The sequence below is a fragment of the Plectropomus leopardus genome, chromosome 14 (assembly GCF_026936395.1).
Source record: "Plectropomus leopardus strain MGB_pleo_1.0 chromosome 14, ASM2693639v1, whole genome shotgun sequence".
Taxonomy (NCBI): Eukaryota; Metazoa; Chordata; class Actinopteri; order Perciformes; family Serranidae; genus Plectropomus; species Plectropomus leopardus.
The window spans coordinates 26,710,378-26,729,971 of record NC_142189.1 but is presented as its reverse complement, the minus strand read 5'-3'; the positions used below and the strand labels follow the sequence as shown (position 1 = coordinate 26,729,971).

The 19,594-nt window shown below is 40.5% G+C and overlaps 1 protein-coding gene across 2 annotated transcripts in view; it reads left to right on the top strand.

Moving 5' to 3' along the window:
- pxdn (peroxidasin) overlaps window positions 1-19,594 on the top strand; it is a 57,969-nt gene that overhangs the window by 8,340 nt on the left and 30,035 nt on the right. The window contains exons 2-7 of one of the 2 annotated variants that reach the window (XM_042500494.2): window positions 5,776-5,847; window positions 7,231-7,302; window positions 10,917-10,988; window positions 14,086-14,157; window positions 16,108-16,179; window positions 17,206-17,375. In XM_042500494.2, the coding sequence (XP_042356428.2) occupies window positions 5,776-5,847; window positions 7,231-7,302; window positions 10,917-10,988; window positions 14,086-14,157; window positions 16,108-16,179; window positions 17,206-17,375 (530 nt within the window). The remainder of the gene's footprint in view (window positions 1-5,775; window positions 5,848-7,230; window positions 7,303-10,916; window positions 10,989-14,085; window positions 14,158-16,107; window positions 16,180-17,205; window positions 17,376-19,594) is intronic. The other variant, XM_088087405.1, reaches the window with a different exon arrangement.

Here is a 19,594-nt window from a genome sequence, read left to right as displayed (position 1 = left end):
ACAGCGTTGTAAAATGTAGATGGCTTAATGTGGAAATAGTCAGAGTAGAGTTGCTGGCGTGTTAACACATTGACCAATAAGTACTGTAATACTCCAGTGTGGGGCCAGTTACCATGTCCCTAAATCACCTCAGCGCACTCACTGGACCTTCAGTTCTATCTCAGGCACAGTGTGCCCCAAACACTGTAGGCAGATTGTCAGCATTGTCTAGTCTAAATAGGTCATTCTAATTATCTTTTGAGAAATGTAACACTTGAGTTTTGTTCATGCCAAAAAGCCTCAGTGCAAACAAAGGAAGCTAATGATAAAATCATGCATTCTGTCTTTTGAAAGGTAGGAGAAAATTGTATGGCCATTTTCATTTTTGTTTAAAAATACATTTTCCTTTGTTGGTTGGTTAAATGACAAATGTCTTTGTTCTTAAAAATAACCTAAATCAAATGATCTTTTGTGGTGCCCTCACAGTATTAATCCTATTGCTGTCACATTCCCATGGCTCCTTCATTACTGAACCAGGGAAGCTGTTCACTTTCAGGCTTTTTGTACCCAGAATAGTCTGTCAACCCCTCTGCAGAGTATTTATCCGTGCTGTATTACAGTTCCCTTTGGCACAGTGCCACCACAACACATTAATGGGAGTTAATAGACTCCTTTAATTAGTCCTGGAACACATATCAGAAAAGCAGCAATATGTGCTCATTTTCTGTGACAACATCCCAGCGGTCTCTGGTCAGTCAGTGAGCTATTTGATGAAAAGTTTCCCACAAATGCCTTGTTTACTAGATGTTCTCTAAACATATCACTGCTTCCTTGTTTTTTGATGAGAGCCCATCACAAAGCAGCTTTATAGAACATCTTGTTCCTCTGACAAAGTTTTGCCAGTACCTCTTGTTTAATTATATTGATACAAGCATGGATTTCTGCTCTCATTATTGCTCGGAGTAGGGGGTGGAGTGTGATTTCTGGCTTTAAGTAATGTGTTGTTGAATAAATCATTGTGTTCAGGTTATGATGGATGGGCAGGGTCTGGTTTTGGAACAGGCAAGGTTTTTTTTAAACAGATTCTCAGACAAACACACTGCACAGTTCAGAGTGTCAGTGCTGCCGTTCTGTGATCAAAAGCCACTTTTCAGTCCCACACACAGCAAACCTGAGATGAGTTGTGGGATATATTGGTGCTGATGTCATCAGCCCTTGAATTTTAACTCTGGTCAGCTGAGCCTCTCCTTAACTTTCATTGACAGCTGATGCTTTAAACACACCCTGCTGCCACAGACAACACTCTGCTTGACCTTATTTAGCCTTCTCTACAAAGACACAGTCATCTCAAGCATGAAAGACACACACACACACACACACACACAGCCAAAATAACAGCCATGAACCAGGACAAATGGCTTGCTTAAACTCACATTCACCTACAGCAGTCAATAGTGGGGTTGAGTATCGTTTGGGTGTTTTTTCCAATACTAGTACCAAAATTTTACTTTACACAGTACCTAGTGCCTAAATAGTGCCTGAACCGATCCTTTTTTCAAAATAAAACCCAAAACCACTGTCAACAACGTGAAAGAATGGCTTTATTTTCTTGCAAAGGCCAATTTGAACTTGAAATTTAATATTAGCTTTTAACAGTCTTAAGTACACTTAGATATATAAATATGAATTAATAACACTTCACAAATTCACTTAGCACATTCAAAAAATAAAAAAACCTAACCCAAAAACAATAATTATGTACTGTAATAGTTACAGTAATTATAACAGCAAATTATTTTCTGAGCTGCCAGACATTTCTGTATTATCTGTTAAGGAGTGATTACAGTGAGAATAACTGGTCCACCTTAAAAGTCCACCTTAAGGGAGCCTAGTCAGTTTCACTATGAGGCTAACTTGGCTTGCTAAGTTCGGCGCTAACCCCCTTTATTGAAATCAGTAGGTGGGAAGAATTATACACGGGCTTGGCTGGGTCTTGATGAGAAACAGCCTAAACCCAACAAATCTACCTGCAAAAGTCACTTCACCTAAACTGTTCGGACACTGCAATGTTGACTTTAATTTCATTCTCTCTGATCTGGTTGCTGCAGCTGTACTGTCACCGTCACCGACGCCGGCAGACATGCACTCTCACTTTCTCTCTCGGCTGCACACTCACTGTGAACACAATTTGGCACCGAAATGAGGTACCAAAATCTGCGTCATGATTCAGTACAGCAGGTACTGCTGGTATAGAAACCCAACCCTAATCAACAGTAATTGTAGTCCAGGTAATAGGAAATATAAGTTTTGATATATAATTATATAAACAGTGACAATATGAGTTAGGCTTATTACATGTACATCTACAGAGGTATTTTTGAAAGCACAGCTTTTTTTTAAGTTTTTTTGCATTTCATTTGTGAATGCAAACTGCATTTTTTGGATCTTTATGTAAACTTTCAGATTCTCAAACTTCAGACAGGGACAACTGAATGTTTGGCTTGTGTCATCATAGTGTGCGCCCATATGTCCTTTGTGAAGCATCACACATGAGGCGACAGTTTGTGCAATGTTAGACATGACCGATATCAAAGAACAGAGGAGTCAGAATGCGCTGAAGAGGTCACTGCTCCAGGTAGCTTTCCAGTATAGCTTTTTTCAGGCTTCTTATTGGCTGATTGGAACTGTTTTTTTTAAAAAACATTGCTTATGTGTGCAGGATTGTTTTTAGAACAACAATGGAAAGTCCCCGTTTCCAAAACGATCTGTTTTTCTTGTGGCGTAGGCCTTAACTGGTTTCTTTGAACGTGCTGCTGTTAATCTATTGCATGTCGAGGATACTGTTTGAGCCACCTCAAGTTAAAGCTTTAAACCAATCCTGCAAAACAGGTATGTCCCCTCCTTTAACTTCAGACTTATTTCAGGAGAAATCGGAAATAATACTTTCGTGTATGCACCTGAGATAGGTGCTGCCTGAACCAGCATGTAGCCTTGTTTTCTTGCTCCCCTCCTCCTCCTCCTCGCCTTCATCCCTCAGAGCTGGAGGCATTTAGGGAGGACAACCCTTGTCTCAGCATGTCAGAGCAGTGCACTCTGCACCCTGGGCCCGTTGCCTGGAGAGAGGTGTTTTCTTACGGGTGCTGTGCCTCTTCGCCTCGCAGTTATCCCTCTTCTTTCCATGGAAGACCCTCACCCCTCTCTCCATTTAAAATGTTTTTGACAATTCATGTTTTTACACTGTGCTCACACTGCGGGCCCAAGTCGCCCAAATCTGATTTTTTTCACCCCTATGTAACCCAGATGTTATTGTTTAATGACAGTGCAAACAGCAAAAATCACATGGAGTCTGATCTTTTCAGATCAGATTTTGGCCATTTTGATATTTGGTTCTGAATCAGATACAGATTCGATTTTTTGTAAATGCTACCTCAGTCTCAATCTGAATTCAGTGTGACTTTTACGTCACTCTAGATCAGCATCCTACCATGAAATGAAGAAAACTCTGTCCGTCTGTATGTACATCTGTCTGTCTGTCCATCCGTCTGTCTGTCTGCATCCATTTTTCTCCTCGAAGAGACGCCCAATCAATCTGCAATTGCACGTGGGCACTGACAGTTGCCGAAGGTAAAGACTGACGAAGCACTTTGTATCATTCACCCACTGCCCGTGCTCATTTTAAAGAAAAAGTATAAAGATACTTCATAAACTTCTCTCTCCTCACTCCTCTCCTACTCATCATCTGCTTCCACATTCGCCTGCTTCAACGGTACAATAACCTAAAAGTTAAACTGTAAACAGTCACATTAGTGGCTTCCATGTTTATTATGGACTTCTTCTCCTTGTTTGCTTTCACACAGTGTGTTATGTGTGGTGTCTTGTTGTTCTTCTGGGCATCTGGGCCAAATCGGGGGGGGGGCTGACATGCAGCAAAGAGCCACAGGCTGGAATTGAACCTGGGCCGCCTATATGGGGCGCACACTCTACCTGGTGAGCTAGAGGTCACCCCAAGTGACAAGTCACAAGTAGAAAAGAAGAAAAAGAATGTAGAAAAGAATGCAAATTGAGCATTAAGGCTTGCACTGTGAATATAGTGTATAATGTGCATAAAACCTGTTGACACTAACAACACTTGTGAAGTTTTATAGTTTGGTCAAAAATGTTGATTAACATGAAACTGTGATCAGCTGCCCTCCAGTTTTATTTTGAATTCTTAAATTGAAATTAAGAACTTTGTTAAGTTTCTCACATACAGAAGGTGGTGCCAGAAACAACAAAATCATCTTGGCTGAAGGACAGTTCACACAAAGCATGTCAGTGTCAGACAAGCTCTCTGAGTGAATTCTTGCACTAGCTCACAGCCTATATGAAAGGAAGTCAGCATATGAAAAAGTCTGACTCACTCCGATTGGATCCATATGTGAAGGCTTTTACAGAGCCAGTGACCCATAAACATTTCACCGGCTATGAAATCAGTTGATTTGGTTATTCGGCCCTCATTTTCACAGAAATATAAGGAATCAGAAACCCAGGAATGTATAGCCTTGTAGTGCTTTGCCTGTTGTGCATGATGGGAAATAGACAAGAAGAACGCTAACTTATGGATAGATACAGCATGTGAATAAAATCAATGTGCTTGTAGTGGATTTCATTGCAAGAAGGGTTATGTCAGGCATGATTTAAGAGAAAAAAAGCAAATGTTCTTCCACTGATCCCAAGATTCTCATCGTCCTGGCGTCTTGACAGTTTTGCATAATCGTTGAAGTACGTTATGTCTCGGTGACCCAGTCTCAGAGTATTTACTTTGTTAGGGCATTGGCTAACAAGAATGCTGGTAGACTGTCCCAGCTGTTGCTGGGGGAGTTTGGCTTTGTAGAGGAGAAGTCCTCGCTTTCCTCAGCCCAGTGATAAATCTGCTTTGTTGTCCCATCCAAATGCTTTCTTTCCCTCTTTGACTGGAGGTGTACTCAGTAGACTTTTCTCTCAGGATGCCATGCTGGGTCAGATATTGTGCAACTGTCCATCATGGTTGTTGTGTTTAAAGCAGATCATAAAGTGCATAAACTGCTACAGAGTGTGAATGCTTTTAGGAATAGTAGGGGGCTATGTTTTTAAATGCACTCATTCTATGGCGTTGTCTAAATGCTCCTCATGTGAATGGCTGGTTCCACTTATTGAATTTATCTTGTAAAAATACATTTAGTAAATGGCTTAGTTGAAGATCAGATGACTTAGAGGCTAAGTTCCACAAACATAACATCACTGTTCAGATGAGATGTTCCAATTTCACATAGCTTGTCATTCTGCGGCTGGTAATGCCACACGGGTTTAAGAATGATTTCACCTTCTCAGGGCTATTTGCAGTATTAGGGTCTTTAGCTTGTCACTTTCATGGCACGCTAAGTCATTCTTTGTAAGACCAAGAGTGATTAGTGCCATGTCAAACTATATTGTTATCCTTACACAGCCTCTTTAAATCAAGAAGTTACAGCAGTGAGATACTGAGACCTGCTGACTGCTGCGGCTGGCCTTGTGATTGTTATCTTTGGGGCAAATGTTATATAAATCTGCCCTCATGATTAAAGCTTGACAAAGGAATTCTTGTGAAATGAGTAATGTGTCCAATTATCCTTCAGGATTATTACATGAAGGCTCTGCTGTGGACCTCAATTCATGCAGATGTATGTTGTCCTCTTTCTAAGCATTAGGAAATCTTCCAAGTATAACTGCTGGATATGTATTGCTTTTCTCTACAGTGATACTTTCTTTAATAAAAACCTTTTTCTTTCTGTTCTACAGAGATCTGAGGTTCAACAAAATCAAGGATTTACAACCAGGTTCCTTCAGACGATTAAAAAACCTCAACACACTGTAAGTCTTTGTCCCTGCTCTGAAAAAAATGATTGTCAACTTTTATTACCCCTGTTTTGGTATGACATTGTTTCCTAAATAACATGTAATAGTAAGGCTGCCCTGTTGGTAAGAAAATTCAGTGAACTCAAGAAGACTACTATTGAAAATTAATCAAGCCCATTTCCTTAAAACAGCGTCTGCAGAATGATTGTCACTTCCCTAGAAAGTCCTGTTTGTATTACACACACAAGCAAATTCTTGCTCTGTTCTGCTGTGGTTTCACACATGTAGGCCAGCTCGTAATCTATGAGGAATTTATTTTTCCACTTCCACCCACAGGGCTATTTATCATATGTCCAGCCTGCTAGATGGTGCATTGCTAAGCTAATAAAGCAGAAATGTTACGTATTTATCAAGGAAGCCTTCTTGAATTTTAAAGAAATGTGTGCATTCTTTAGAGTCTGTAGCTATACTTGAGTATTTATACTGTTATGATGACTGCTAGAAAAAACTAAACACACCCCTGCTTATTCAGATATTTGCAGACATTATTGAGATGCTTTCTTATCCATGGATTAAGGTGGAAATATGCAAAAATCAGAGTAAAAGCACTTGTAGCATCACGCTGAGAGTGACAAAGTGTAGATCTGTTTATATATGCATAGTTAATAAACATGAGAATATGTGCAGGACACGGACATAGTGGTTTAGATTTAGTTTCAAAGTGAAGAAAAGTCCCTTAAGGCAGAAGAAAAGCCCAGCTTTTCCTATCAGCCAGCCAGCCAGCCATGCGGACTGTTGAGGGCTTTATATCCTGAACAGCTCTTCATGGTTTTAGGCTGCAGTTCCACAGACTGAACAATAACACATCCTAAAGTCTGTCAGTCTTTGAACTATAGCAACATGTCCAATATTACTGTTGTACAGACAGAAATATGTCTGTAATGTCCGTTGAAGGGGAGAGCTTTTTGTTTTCTCTCAGGTGAGCCAATGACAAAGTGTCCCTCTCTGTGGTTTCACAAGCTGGTAGTTTTTCACGTTTGTGCAGTAGAAGAAATGCAACTCATGTTGTTTTGTTCCTGCCATGTTTAATAAAGCACTACACAAAATGTTGGATCTCTGCCATTAGAAACTATAACTCAAACTGATTTCAAACTGCAAAACAAAGGGAAATTATGTGAGCAAGCTGAGCAGATGACCTTAAGAACTCCTCCTTTTTGTGTCCGTTTTTTTACTGTGCCAGAGGTCAGGAGGCAACTGAAGCAAACAACTGTGAATTAAGTTATGCTTTACTTTGCCTGGAAATAGTCGCGGCATTACTCAGAATCCACTTAGAATTAGCCCAGAAAATACTTACCGTCTGTCTTTTAAAATAACCCATGTTTTTTTTGTCCTGCACAGCCTACTCAACAACAATCATATACGAAGGATCCCCAGGGGGGCATTTGAAGACCTGGAAAACCTCAAATATCTGTAAGTTGCCCTCATGTCAATTTTGTTTTGCTTTTGAGGTCAAGTGATAGATTTTGAGTCAATGCACAGTGTCTTTGTTCTGTCAGACTTAACAGGCAAAAGGTCACTGTAAAAGGAGTTCACTCTTTGTTCAGTCAACAGGAGAAAGCAAGGTGAAACATGCCTTACACTTTTGTTGCAAAAAAGGACACACTCATTGATTGTAAATGTGGAAGACAGCTGATGTTGAGAGACTGCTCAGTCAGTGAAAATGTATCAGTGCAGTGTACGGGAAAAAGCCTCCCTTTGTCTGATCCCCTGTACTTATGTGTCTGGAAGTCTTGACCTGGAGGCAGAGTTCAGAAGGCGTGTGTAGCCTCAAGTTTTCTGTGGGATTGCTAGTTTGCTCCCTTTGTTAGTCACTTACATTACCATCCCACCATGATGAGATCGCTGTCTGTGCTCACAGTTAGATATGGTCTGATTTTCCTGCTTGGACCTCAGAGGACCTATGGACAATACTGTAATGGTGGGACAAAACTTTAATGATAATGAAGGATATATTTAATTGGAGTCATATCATCTTGTTTGGAGAGATGTTTTGCTCATTTTGAGACTGAAGATGAAATGATGTTCTGTGCTGTCCCTGATTAGATAAATCAGTCCACTATTGTTCAACATACTTTTGTGTAAATCAGCAGCAGTATGTATCTTTCCTACATTCCTGAGAGCCTCCTTGCTGGTTGGAGACACGTAATCATGATAACCTGTGCCAACCACAGCTCTACCTGAGATTTAAAAACAGTTTTCCGCCTAGCAAAATGAATTTTCATACTCACTATTAAATTTATGTGACAGAGCAGCCTTGGGCCATGTCCACCAGTGTCTGTGATGGACTTTGTCTTATACCATAATTCATTGTGGAATATTTATGTCGGTGTAGTGCATATTGTAAAATTTTACTGGAAATAACATGCAGTTCACATAATATTGGTTTACTAAGGTTTCTTCTGTGCTGTTTCAGCAAAATAAAAAGCATGTTAGTTTGGAATTTCAGACACAGCCTAGTTGTCTGCGTGATGGCTGATAAAGGCGACACATATTAGCAGGAACTAATGGTAAAGGCCTGTGTGTCTGGAAAGAAGTAGCATGACATACTTTAACATCACTGCCCGGCTAATATCTTGGACAGGCTCTGCACACTTGAGACAAGAACATGTCTGTCGGCTCTGAGAGAGGGAAGAAAGATGAAGGGATGTACGGGCTTTTCTTTTTTCTTCTCTTTCTTTTCAGCTCACTGATGCACAGGCATACACATTCCCAGCATATCCTCGCTCTTCATGTGTAATTAAATTCTATGGCTATTTAGTTGCTATTTTAATTACAGTGTCCTTCACATAAAAGCAGAGTTGATCTAAAGCCTGCCCCGCGCCTAACCTTTGTGATTAGGGTAAGGTATCCCCCCACACTTATCCCTTCCTGCTTATTCAGTGTTCTATAGCTGGGGGCCAGATCGTATCTCTCATCTCACCTCTTCACTTCCTTTGGACCCCAGTGAAGTCCACTCCCTGTCATCTTTCATGTCCTCCAAACCTAATGGCCAGGCGGCTGTCTATACAGCTTCCCCTCTTCCAGGGCCACCTCCATAAACAAGTCAAACAGAGGTCAACACTCCTCTTTGTGGGAACCGTTTACTGTTTATTTCATCTTTTTGTAATTATTTAGTTGTATTACTTCCATCTGTAATATTAAATTAATGAAATTATAGGTCCTCAGATTCAGTTTGGCACATACTATATCTTTCTTCAGTATGTATTAATAAAGATAATTTATTAAAATGATCAGCAACAGTAAGAGAAAGTCCTCCTGGGTCTTAAACCAAATGTTTAAAAAAACAGTGCTGAAGATAGAGAGTGACTTTTGAATGTGTGGTTTATGCAATACGTATTTTTTAGTTAAATGTAGGTTGTTAAAGTGCATACTGTCTACTTTTTGATGGGTAATACCACCAGAGGATATCTGGTGATTAAAGTGAGGCCCCTTGGGATTTTAGCCCACAACTTCCAAATCCAGTTTCCCATCCAAAACCCACATGCAAAGCTTGTGCACACACACACAAGGCTGCAGTCTGCTGTGTTTTTAACTCATTCACAGGCACTGTGAGCCATTTGCATGGTATTACAAAACGTCTGGTTACTCCAGGGTCAGTGAGGGAACCACATTACTATTAATGACCCAAGTTTTCATTATCTTACCATCAAAATCTTTAACAGAATAGCTCTGCATGGAAATGGAGTAATTATAGTTTTGGTTTGGTCATTAATCGTTTCCTCATAGAAGATCACCTTGAACATGTATGAAGGCAGTGCCATTTCTCTATGAATGTTCCTTTATCATATTACATGTAATAAAGTTGATTATTTATATAATGTACATCACCCTTTTATCTTCCATTGTAAGAAACCTGATAGCACTCACACAGACAGCTTAAAACACTGAGAAGGCTGTGCAGTGATAAAAAGAGGATGTTTATTTTTCCATACATTGCGTCAGTTGTGCTGTGGGGCAGATCTGTATCTCTCATCATGTCTCATCATGAGTGCAATGGTGGAAATTGAAAAAGAGAGACAGGAGATGAAAGGACAGACAGCTTTAAGTCATTGTTTTTCTAGTATCACGTTTCTGTAGTATGTATGATGGAGGGAAAACGTGCACATGTCAACGGTATTTGTCTTTGAGTGTGCAAAAATACCAGTTAGATCCTGTACAGGCTGTGTATTACATACTTCAGTCTTTTTCAAGTTCAAATGTTAAAGTCACAGAAAAACCTGGCATGGAGTAAATATTTTTACACATAAGAGATTTATCATTCCAGTTAATTGTTTGTCCATTGATGATGACTGATTTTTATCTGCTGCATACACCATGCTTACTGCTATTTATTTTTTCCTTAGGGTATGCACATATCTAGTCTTTAATTTTGTGATGTGAATGCTAACCTATACAATCTGATTTTAAGATTCATTAAATGACTGTAATATATCCCATGAGTGATACAGAGTATTTTATTTTTCTGGTAAAAGTCTTAATGAGTGTTAAATTGCTTTACTGTTCCCTATATTAACTTGATTTCTGTGAGATGTTTGGCACAGTTGACTGTTGTAATTAACACCTAATACATTGATCTGCAAAATATTTCTGTGCCGCACTATCCACTGTTGTCTTTGGGAATATAGTATATAATTTACTGTAGTTGTGAAAATTACACTTCGGTCACCAACATTTAGCTCAGTATTCTCTCCTGAAGTTTTTATTGTGCAGTGTAACTGTTGCTCTGTTAAACTGTTCCAAATATTCATTGGCTTGCAGAAAAGCGTCTCCCCTACCCAAACAGAAGTAGTGATGTCCATGAAGCAGGCTAGTGTAGCGTATTCTTCACTAAATAAATGCAATGGTACAGTAAACATACTGTATAGGTAGTAGTGCACCCTGCATTTAATTTTTAAAAATGGGAATTTCATCGTTATTTGATCAGATCTGCTCTACTTTCTCTCATAATAACCAGGCAGAATTCAGATGATCCTGTGTGTGAGTGTGTGTGTGTTACTAATGTTACTGATTATCTCTCCTTTCAGCTATTTGTACAAGAATGAAATCCAATCAATTGACAGACAAGCATTTAAGGGACTTGTCTCTCTTGAGCAACTGTAAGTGACCAACTTCCTCGTCCACCTTTCTTTCTGCTCGCCCAACTGCTCCTCCTCCCACCTACTGTCTCTCCGTCTGTAAAACGTCTCTACCCCCCTCCCTCCCTGAAATATTGCTATAAACACTTCATGAAGCCTGGTAAGGTCTGCGTGGTCTTAAGTGATTATACGCAGAGTCATATGGCGGAACAGTGACAGGTATGCAGTGTCCAAAATTAACTTTTTGACTCAGTGGCCAAGGTGGCTGGTTGATGAAAAAAATCTGCTGACCAACCGTATAATTTTTACCAGCTGAAATAATAACTTGCCTTTTTGTGTCACATATGCATTTGTTGCAGTAGATTTCATTGTGATAATGTGGTTTTATTTTGAATACAAACTTAAAGAAGAGACTAGAGCAAAATTAGAAGCAACATGATTGTAATTTATTAAACAGCTTTCTCACCACAGCCTCAGCATGTGAATATGTTTTCAGTTTTAAGCAGTAATGCTGTTATTGTGAAAGGTAGGGATGGAGGGAGTGAAGCCTATGCGCTGCTGCTGCTGACACTGTGGGAGGAAATAAAGAGTTTGCAGTCTTGTGTCAAACTGTGGGGCCGCCGTGTCATTTTATTATCTTCATAAGTGTGGGCGCAATGCCAGCAAACAGTAGACTGGCAGCAAGTGATTGTTTAGCGGATCAGCTAATGTACCGTAAGGGACAGTGCCACAAAACTAGAAGTGCTCCAGACTGTTCGTTTCAATGCACTGGCTAGTGTATGTGCATGAGTGTGTGACACAGACACTACAGGAGCAGCCTAGGAGCACCAGAGCCATGACAGTGAAATGCAGCAGATACTCAGCATAGTTTTTTATTATAAAACTATTCGGATACAAACATTTACCCGCCAGTGTGGCAGATAGCCTTCTGAGATATATTCACCAAAAGGACAATCTACCCGCATTTGGCACTTGGAGGGTGTTAATTTCAGACGCTGCATTCATGTCATAATGTTGCCATCTTTTCTTTTTTTTGGTTGGGATGAATCCTTTGTGACATGACTGTGTAGGCCTTACATGGGTGTCATGATGGCTCTGTTGAGTTAGTTTGCATTACAGTGACACCTTCCACCTCCACCCCCTACGTGCGCCCCTCTATTCACTTTTCCACTGCCACCATGCATGCCGTGTGTGCACCCACCCATGTATGCAGCGCTGACCCTCTTTGACCCCTTTGCATGAGTCGCATGTCTTGTGGTCAGGACGACAGATATTCGTGACCCCATTGCAAAGCTTAAAGCATGATATCTAGCCCCGTGCTGCTAGCAGTGCTAGCAATATTGTGCTGCAGTCAGAGCTCCTGCTTAAGAGCAAAGCTTGACCTGCGCTGCATCTCTCCTGCTACTGCAGAAGCTACTCTTCTGCTCTAGTTTGCTGTAATCTGTTTATTTGTGAGAACCCTTTTAGTGCATTATGTGTGTAACGTCTGTGTGATAAAATTCAGCTGTTTCCTGTAAGTCTTTACACCCAAAATTTTTTGTGCTGCTTTCACAAAACGCTCCACCCCTGTTGTATCTTTATACACATGCATGTCTGACAGGAAAAATCAATAAGCATTTGTTGATTGATGATGTAATATGAATTATGTTTTCAGGATTGTTATAGACTTTGTGTGACACTGTTAGCAGAAATGACCACTGTCGTATGTTAACAAGCAAGTGTTCCATTATCACAACCAATATGGCAGATTATCTTAAGCAAATGAGGTCTTCTGTACTCATGGAGGAGAACGTGACTTACTACCTCTCTGTAACCACATTTACAGAGAACAAATGGCCAATTCACCAAGTTAAACCAATTCCAACATCAGGCTCCGTGCCTGGCAGCTGTTTTGAGTTTTTCTACAATAACGAAGGGTTTCATATGTGGGTGACAAGTTCTGAGCCAGAATGTGTTACACTTTAATAGTTCTTCTACATCCTCACTGGGCAACAGAAGCCTAAAGTCACATGCTTCTTTGGGGGAAAATAAGCAGTTCCAAAGCCCTATGCTGCACTCATCTGTTGATGTTTTATCAGCATACCATTGGGGTTGTTAGGGAGCGTAGGGGAATCACACAGGAACACAACAACATTATCACAACATGAATGCAACAAAGACATCTAGTCCACTATACACAGTTAAGAACATGGCTGATTGATTTCATGTTATTTCTATCCAAACAGCTACACTGGCTCACAAATAGTTTGAGTTTAAGTGTGACGACATAACTGGTGTGGGATGCTGATTGAAGAGGGCGATGAAGTGTCTCTAACATTCATATGCTGCTGTCTTCATGAAACCTTTCTGTCTCTCGCTTGTCTGGGCTGTGTTGTGTTTCTCTGTTCTGGCCCTTTTACAACACATATTCTAGGCAACACCCAAAGACGTAAAGTTGGATGTCCAGTACAGCTTGTAAAAATACAGGGAAGAATCAACACTTGGGATGAACTTGCAGACAAAACTGAAATGGATTTGCCTATGTGGATGACATCTAAAGGAATATTACATTTTATTTTTTGTTTTCTGTGCTGTCTTTCTGTGTCTGTTTTGCTGCTGCAGCTGTTGCTTTGACTGTTGCTTTCCCTGTCTAAACAAGCAGAAACCCAACTGAATCCATACAGTTACCATTCAGTCATCAGTTGGATTTTATTTCCCTGTCCTATTATTCATGAGCATTTGGTTTGTTTTATGTTTTCTCAGCTCAAAGGCTTTTGGGAGCATAAATTATATTTGCATTCCATGACATAATGGTACTTGCTTTTCACCTGTGGGCAATCTAAAGTCAGACTTCAGCAGTAGATTTTCAGACCTAGTATATCATCTGGCTAAGATGAATGCACTGATTTGCAATTTCCTCCAGTCTTGTCTGCATTCATCTAGAGCTACCGGAAGATAGAAACACCTTTCCTAAAACTGTTATTTCAGTAATATTATGGACAGGGATGGCAGGGGAACACTTCAGTGTTCTCATTTACCCACCTCTTAGGGCCCACTAGGAAAATAACATGATTTGTAGTCAGACAGGGAGCCCTAATCCATTTTCACTGTGTTCTGTCTACACTTTGTGCTTCTCCAGGTACTTGCACTTCAACAACATCGAGTCGTTGGAACCAGAATCATTCACTCATCTACCGAAGCTGGAACGACTGTAAGTTCATCCTGTCTGACTTTCCGCCCAAGATTCCTAAAATGTATGCACTTCACACACAGTCCTGAAAAAACTGTCTCAGGAGAAAAAGCAGACATACTTTAATGTTCTTACATAAATCAATGGATTAATGGATATAACAGCGCAAGTGGATTCATCAGGGCACTTGATAGTAACAGGAAAGCAATTATAAGCATGATGTACTTGGTATGGAATTATGTGTCAACTCAGGCAGGTCCACACTTTGCTTAGCATGACATTGGAATAACCCACTGCAGCAAAATGTCAGTTGCAGTATAAATCAATACAGCCAAATGCATCCCAATAAGCCTCTCAGGCTCCTTGTGTAGCGAAGAGATTGGTTTGTCATTGCTTCAGTAAATAATAAAGTAATGGCAGCAGATTCTGGGAGTTGATTCATGACTTGTATTCAGATCCCATGTGGCCAATTTTGTTTGTCCCCTCAGAGCTGTGAGGTGATGCACGTGTTCCTTTCACTCTATAGTTTATTTTTTGAAAAGACAACTCCAGCTCAGTTGTTTAGCAGACCCATGTCAGGAAATGTATTGGGTTTGCATTTTCCTTCTTAATGATACTGCTTCCAAAAATACTCACTCTGGGACAATCGGTCAGAGACAAAGAAACCAGGAAAACTGAATGAGATCACAACCGTCAAGTCGAGTCCAGGATTGGGCTGAGGATTGAGAACACATCTTGGCCTCATTAAACACAGAGCTGAGCTAATTGCAACCACAGATGGGAATGTCACTCTGAATATGGTGTTCATCACAGTAATATTTATCGGTAGGATTGTAATGGGTTGTGTCAAGTCTATAGGATGGTTGTGGATTAACTTCAATTATTGTTATTTACTACATGTACAGTTGTCCCGTGAAATCTGTGTAAGTATATCATAATCCCAAAACTTCATATTTAATGTAATAGTGATATCAATATTATTGACTGTGACCGAAATAATAGATAACCAGATGCAGAAAAGTGTTTCAGTAATTTCTTAGTTAACATGTTTTTTATCCTTTGTTAAAAAGCAATCAGTCAGCTACGTGTGTAAATGATTTAAAGCCGTCTTCCACACAGACTGACATAATGTTTTATATGTAGCCTATTAGTCCATAGCACTGCCTGCAAATACTCTGGATATGAACTTTCCTGACAACGTGCAGATGCGATGCCGCCTCTGCATCTAAAACTCTCTACCAGATGTCTACGGGTTCAAGAAAGTCCTGTTAAATTCCTATTTCATTGTCTGTGTTTATGGGCCAGTGGCTGCCCAGTATATCCATACTTCCCAGTCACCAGAGAGGTAGAAAATAAGGATTGACACCTGCAGAACACAGGGGAAAGGGGAGTGAAGGAATTCCCAGATGCACACTCTGAGCAGCTTGTTGGGGAATATCTCCATGGTCACAGCCAAAGCAGTCACTTTGGTGAAGTGGCCAGAAAGCATTTTTGTAGATCACTTCCTACAGGTTGGGTTAGAAGATGAGGAACTGCATCAAAGAGTATCCTAATGTAGTTATTCAAGAATGAAAAGTTTGGGGGGGAATATTTTGGGGCTAAGCCTTACAAAAACAGGAAAATATTTTGATGTCTACTTTTAGCTAAGGAATACATGCCTCTGGGGTCCTCGAGTTTAGCCGTCATAGCATGTCTGGGAAGATGATTTGTCCCATTTGGAAAATGAAATATGATATTGGCAAAGGGCAAATTGTCAATATTCGTCCCACTCTTTTTAGTTTGGTAAATTAATGAAAAATGTTATTTCTAGAAAATGTTTACTCATTCAAATTAAACAAGTTCCTCATGTTCCAGTAAGCATTGATGATGGATGGATTCAAGCTGCTTATAGCTATAGTTAGCCATACAGTTACAAACAGTGATAAATCATGTCATAGTTTTCCTCTTTCTCTGTCTCTCTCTCACACTTAGGTTTTTGCACAACAACAGAATCACCCAGCTCGTCCCGGGAACCTTCTCTCATCTTCAGGCCATGAAGCGATTGTAAGTGGAAAAGTCCCTAACAACCACTGGAGCAGCTGTGTTCGAATGCATGTGTCTATCAATTTCTGTAGCTTACTCCCATGACAGTGGGGCCTGTTGTCAGTTATATGCCACATACCTGCACTTCACTGTTCTCACGCTTCTTTGGCTGCAAGGTGGTTTCTATCTCAAAGGCTCACAGCCCAGTCCTTTGCATAGTTTTCCTATTCTGTTTGAGTCGGCTGCAGATGAGATTGGAAGGGACTGTGTCAGGTGGGAGTATAACGGGAAAAGCAAAGAAAACTCTTAATATCCATCATGCACAAAAGATGCTTCTTTTTCCCTGAAATAAGAGAATTTAGGGTCTTACAACATGAGGCCAACTATCTCTAATAAAGCCTTAAACTGTAACCTCCTCCAGCCAACAGACAGCTAAGAACCATCAGCAGTTTGGCCCCATCCCATTGCTTTATCCCCTCTTGTCTCTGCCATCAATGACCTTTTAGTATTTGTTAGATCCCAGGCCAGTGCTTAGATAAACAAACAGCAGTAGGCTCTTATTGACTTCACTCTGATCATGACATTTAGTGTTGGAAGATGTATAAATAATCAGTTAGGCCCTGAAAGGATAAACGTGACTAAAAATCACATTTGTTCATAACACACTTCATCAAATAGAGCTTCACAAATGTAAAACATTGCCAGTTAAATTTTCTGAAAACCATGCCATGGATAATGGACACATTGTGGAGGAGCTGAAAGCTGGATCAGTTACCAGAAGAGGAGGCCAAGCAGAGAGATAGTTTCCCACGGCAGGAGGAGAGTGTCTTCCAATACGGCCCTGCTGAGCCCCACTGTTTGGACTGAGCTGGGCCTGGCTATGCCAGACCAGTTTGAGTTTAGAAACTGCCAGAGAGGATTTACATGACACCTCTGCGTGCACAGGTCCTTGCTACATGTCATATACAGTATGCTTTGTGGATGCACAACATGTCCATTTCTCATTTGCTGTGTTTATATGTGTCTGCATGTTGTCTCTGTGTTCAGGCGACTGGATTCCAATGCATTAAACTGTGACTGTGAGCTGCTGTGGCTGGCTGACCTGCTGAAGCAGTATGCCGAGTCAGGGAATGCCCAGGCTGCTGCCACCTGCGACTACCCCAGCCGCCTGCAGGGCAGATCAGTAGCAACACTCACCGCTGAGGAGCTCAACTGTGGTACGAAGAAAATAACGTAATGTATTTAGATTAGTGTGCGCAGTCTGACATCAATTTTAGGTATAATGCAAAATGCTATTTAAAACTTGTTTTCAGCTTTTCTGTTTTGATATCTACACATTAAGCCCATCTGCAGCTGAAATTAGACCAAATATCTCTGTAGGCTTAAATGTACTGCAACACGAATAGCATCAACAAGGCAGAACATTTAAAGAAGCATTGTATCTTGGTAATGGAAAGCTTTATTGAAATCATACTTGTAAAATTTAAAAGTAAAATTGATACTAATTTTGAAACTGAGAGGAATACACATCTGGGCAAGCATACATGAAGCCATGCGCACATGGCTGCATAGCAACATGCATGTGGTTTCCATGTTCCAATTCCTATACACACTCACCTATCTTAAACCACAACTCAGTCCACACACACAACCTACAGCCTTCCTGCCTGCAAATAGCAGGTATGCATAGTCACCCTGTCTCACATGTACACCCCCACACAGAGACACAGAGCCACGCACACACAGGTGTATCCTCTCTTTGTGTCTGAGGTCTGCAGGCACCCAGCTGTTTCACTCGTCATCCTCCACCAGCTGTGTCTCTGGTCTGAGTGAAACTTTAGTCAGGACCGCTTTTGATTTCTGGTTTCTCCAGTATCAGATAACCAGCTGCTGCTGTGTGTGTGTGTGTGTGTGTGTGTGTGTGTGTGTGTGTGTGTGTGTGTGTGTGTGTGTGTGTGTGTGTGTGTGTGTGTGTGTGTGTGTCTGTGTCTGTGTGTGTGTGTGTGTGTGTGTGTGTGCGCGTGCATGCGTGTGTGTTTGAGAGAATGGGTAGAGTGGTGTTATGGGATGTCCACAGCCTTTGTCATTTGTTCTGCATTTGTGAGTTTTTTTTATTTCCACATGGTAAACAGGGTAACAATGTGGGCGGGGTCTGCAGGACCTCTCCTGTAAGGAGGAATCAAGTTGGAATCAAATACTGGGCGCGGGCGTCATAGTGTTTATGTAATTTAAGACGCAATGTTGAAAGGCACTCCCATACTTAATTCCAAATCATTCGAAAAGATTTAAAAATTTAAGTAACTGGCTGTCAGCTAACTTGAAAAATAACTTTATTTGCAAATCTTTCAATTCAGCAAAATCTTTCTCCTAGCAACCAAAGCAATATTTTTTTGGATCTTAGCTGTGCATCCCTAGAACCCAGTGAGCATTTTATTCATAATTACTGATATTGAATTTAAAAAAGTTCTGTAAAGAGGGACAGAGGGGTACAACCATGCTAGCTACAATGAGATCAACTTGCGTTTGTTTAAAGTTGAAAGGAGTAATTTAAGCTCTGTGTAAGGTTTATAATTGTATAATTCTCAATATTACTGCAGACTCCATACTCCATACTCTTTCTCACTCTGCAGAGCTGAGTGAAACGCTGAGTGCTATTCTCATTTGGTGTGAATCATCAGCCTATACACACCTGAGACAGTGTCTCATTCTGACGCTGAAGACCTGACTTGTTTGTCTGTCTTATAATTATAGTCTAAAAGTATTAATTGGGAAATTTGGAAAGAACTGATCTTCATGTAGCATACTGTAAAAAAAGCTTTCAACTTGTATCTTTCTATAATGATGAAATCTCATCATTCTGTGTGTGTGTGTGTGTGTGTGTGGGTTTGTTGAGCCAGCTCAGTTGAAGAGAGCCTGTAGTATACCCAACTGTAAACAGGTATGGGGAAAACAAACAACATGAGAAAAATAATAACCCAGAGCATTACAGCTGATTGATTGCTATTGATAAGAATGAAATAAGACTATATGTTTTGAAAGACAGACTTTTGGGTGGAGTATCACTTGCAAGCTTTACATCCAAAATTGTAGTATATGCTTGAGCACAGGTTTAAGTGTAGTGTTGATACTGTTTAACACTGCAAGTAGAAAAGAAAGTGAACATTTCACTGTAAGTCTGTATGGCAGATATTCAGTTGGTCTCTAAAACAGGCGGTTAGCTCTTGCAGTAAATCCAACTGTCTTAGCTCTGTGTTTCCTCCAGCTCCCACTGAATGCTTCAGTCTGAGCCAGGCAGGCGGGCTAGTTGGCAGCTGACTGTAACCCAACCACATTTAAATCTCAGCAGCTAATTTGATGGCACCAACTTGTCCATTCTTGCTCAATGTTACCCCCTCCACCTCATCTGTCTGCATAGCAAGGCAGTAGAGGAAAAATG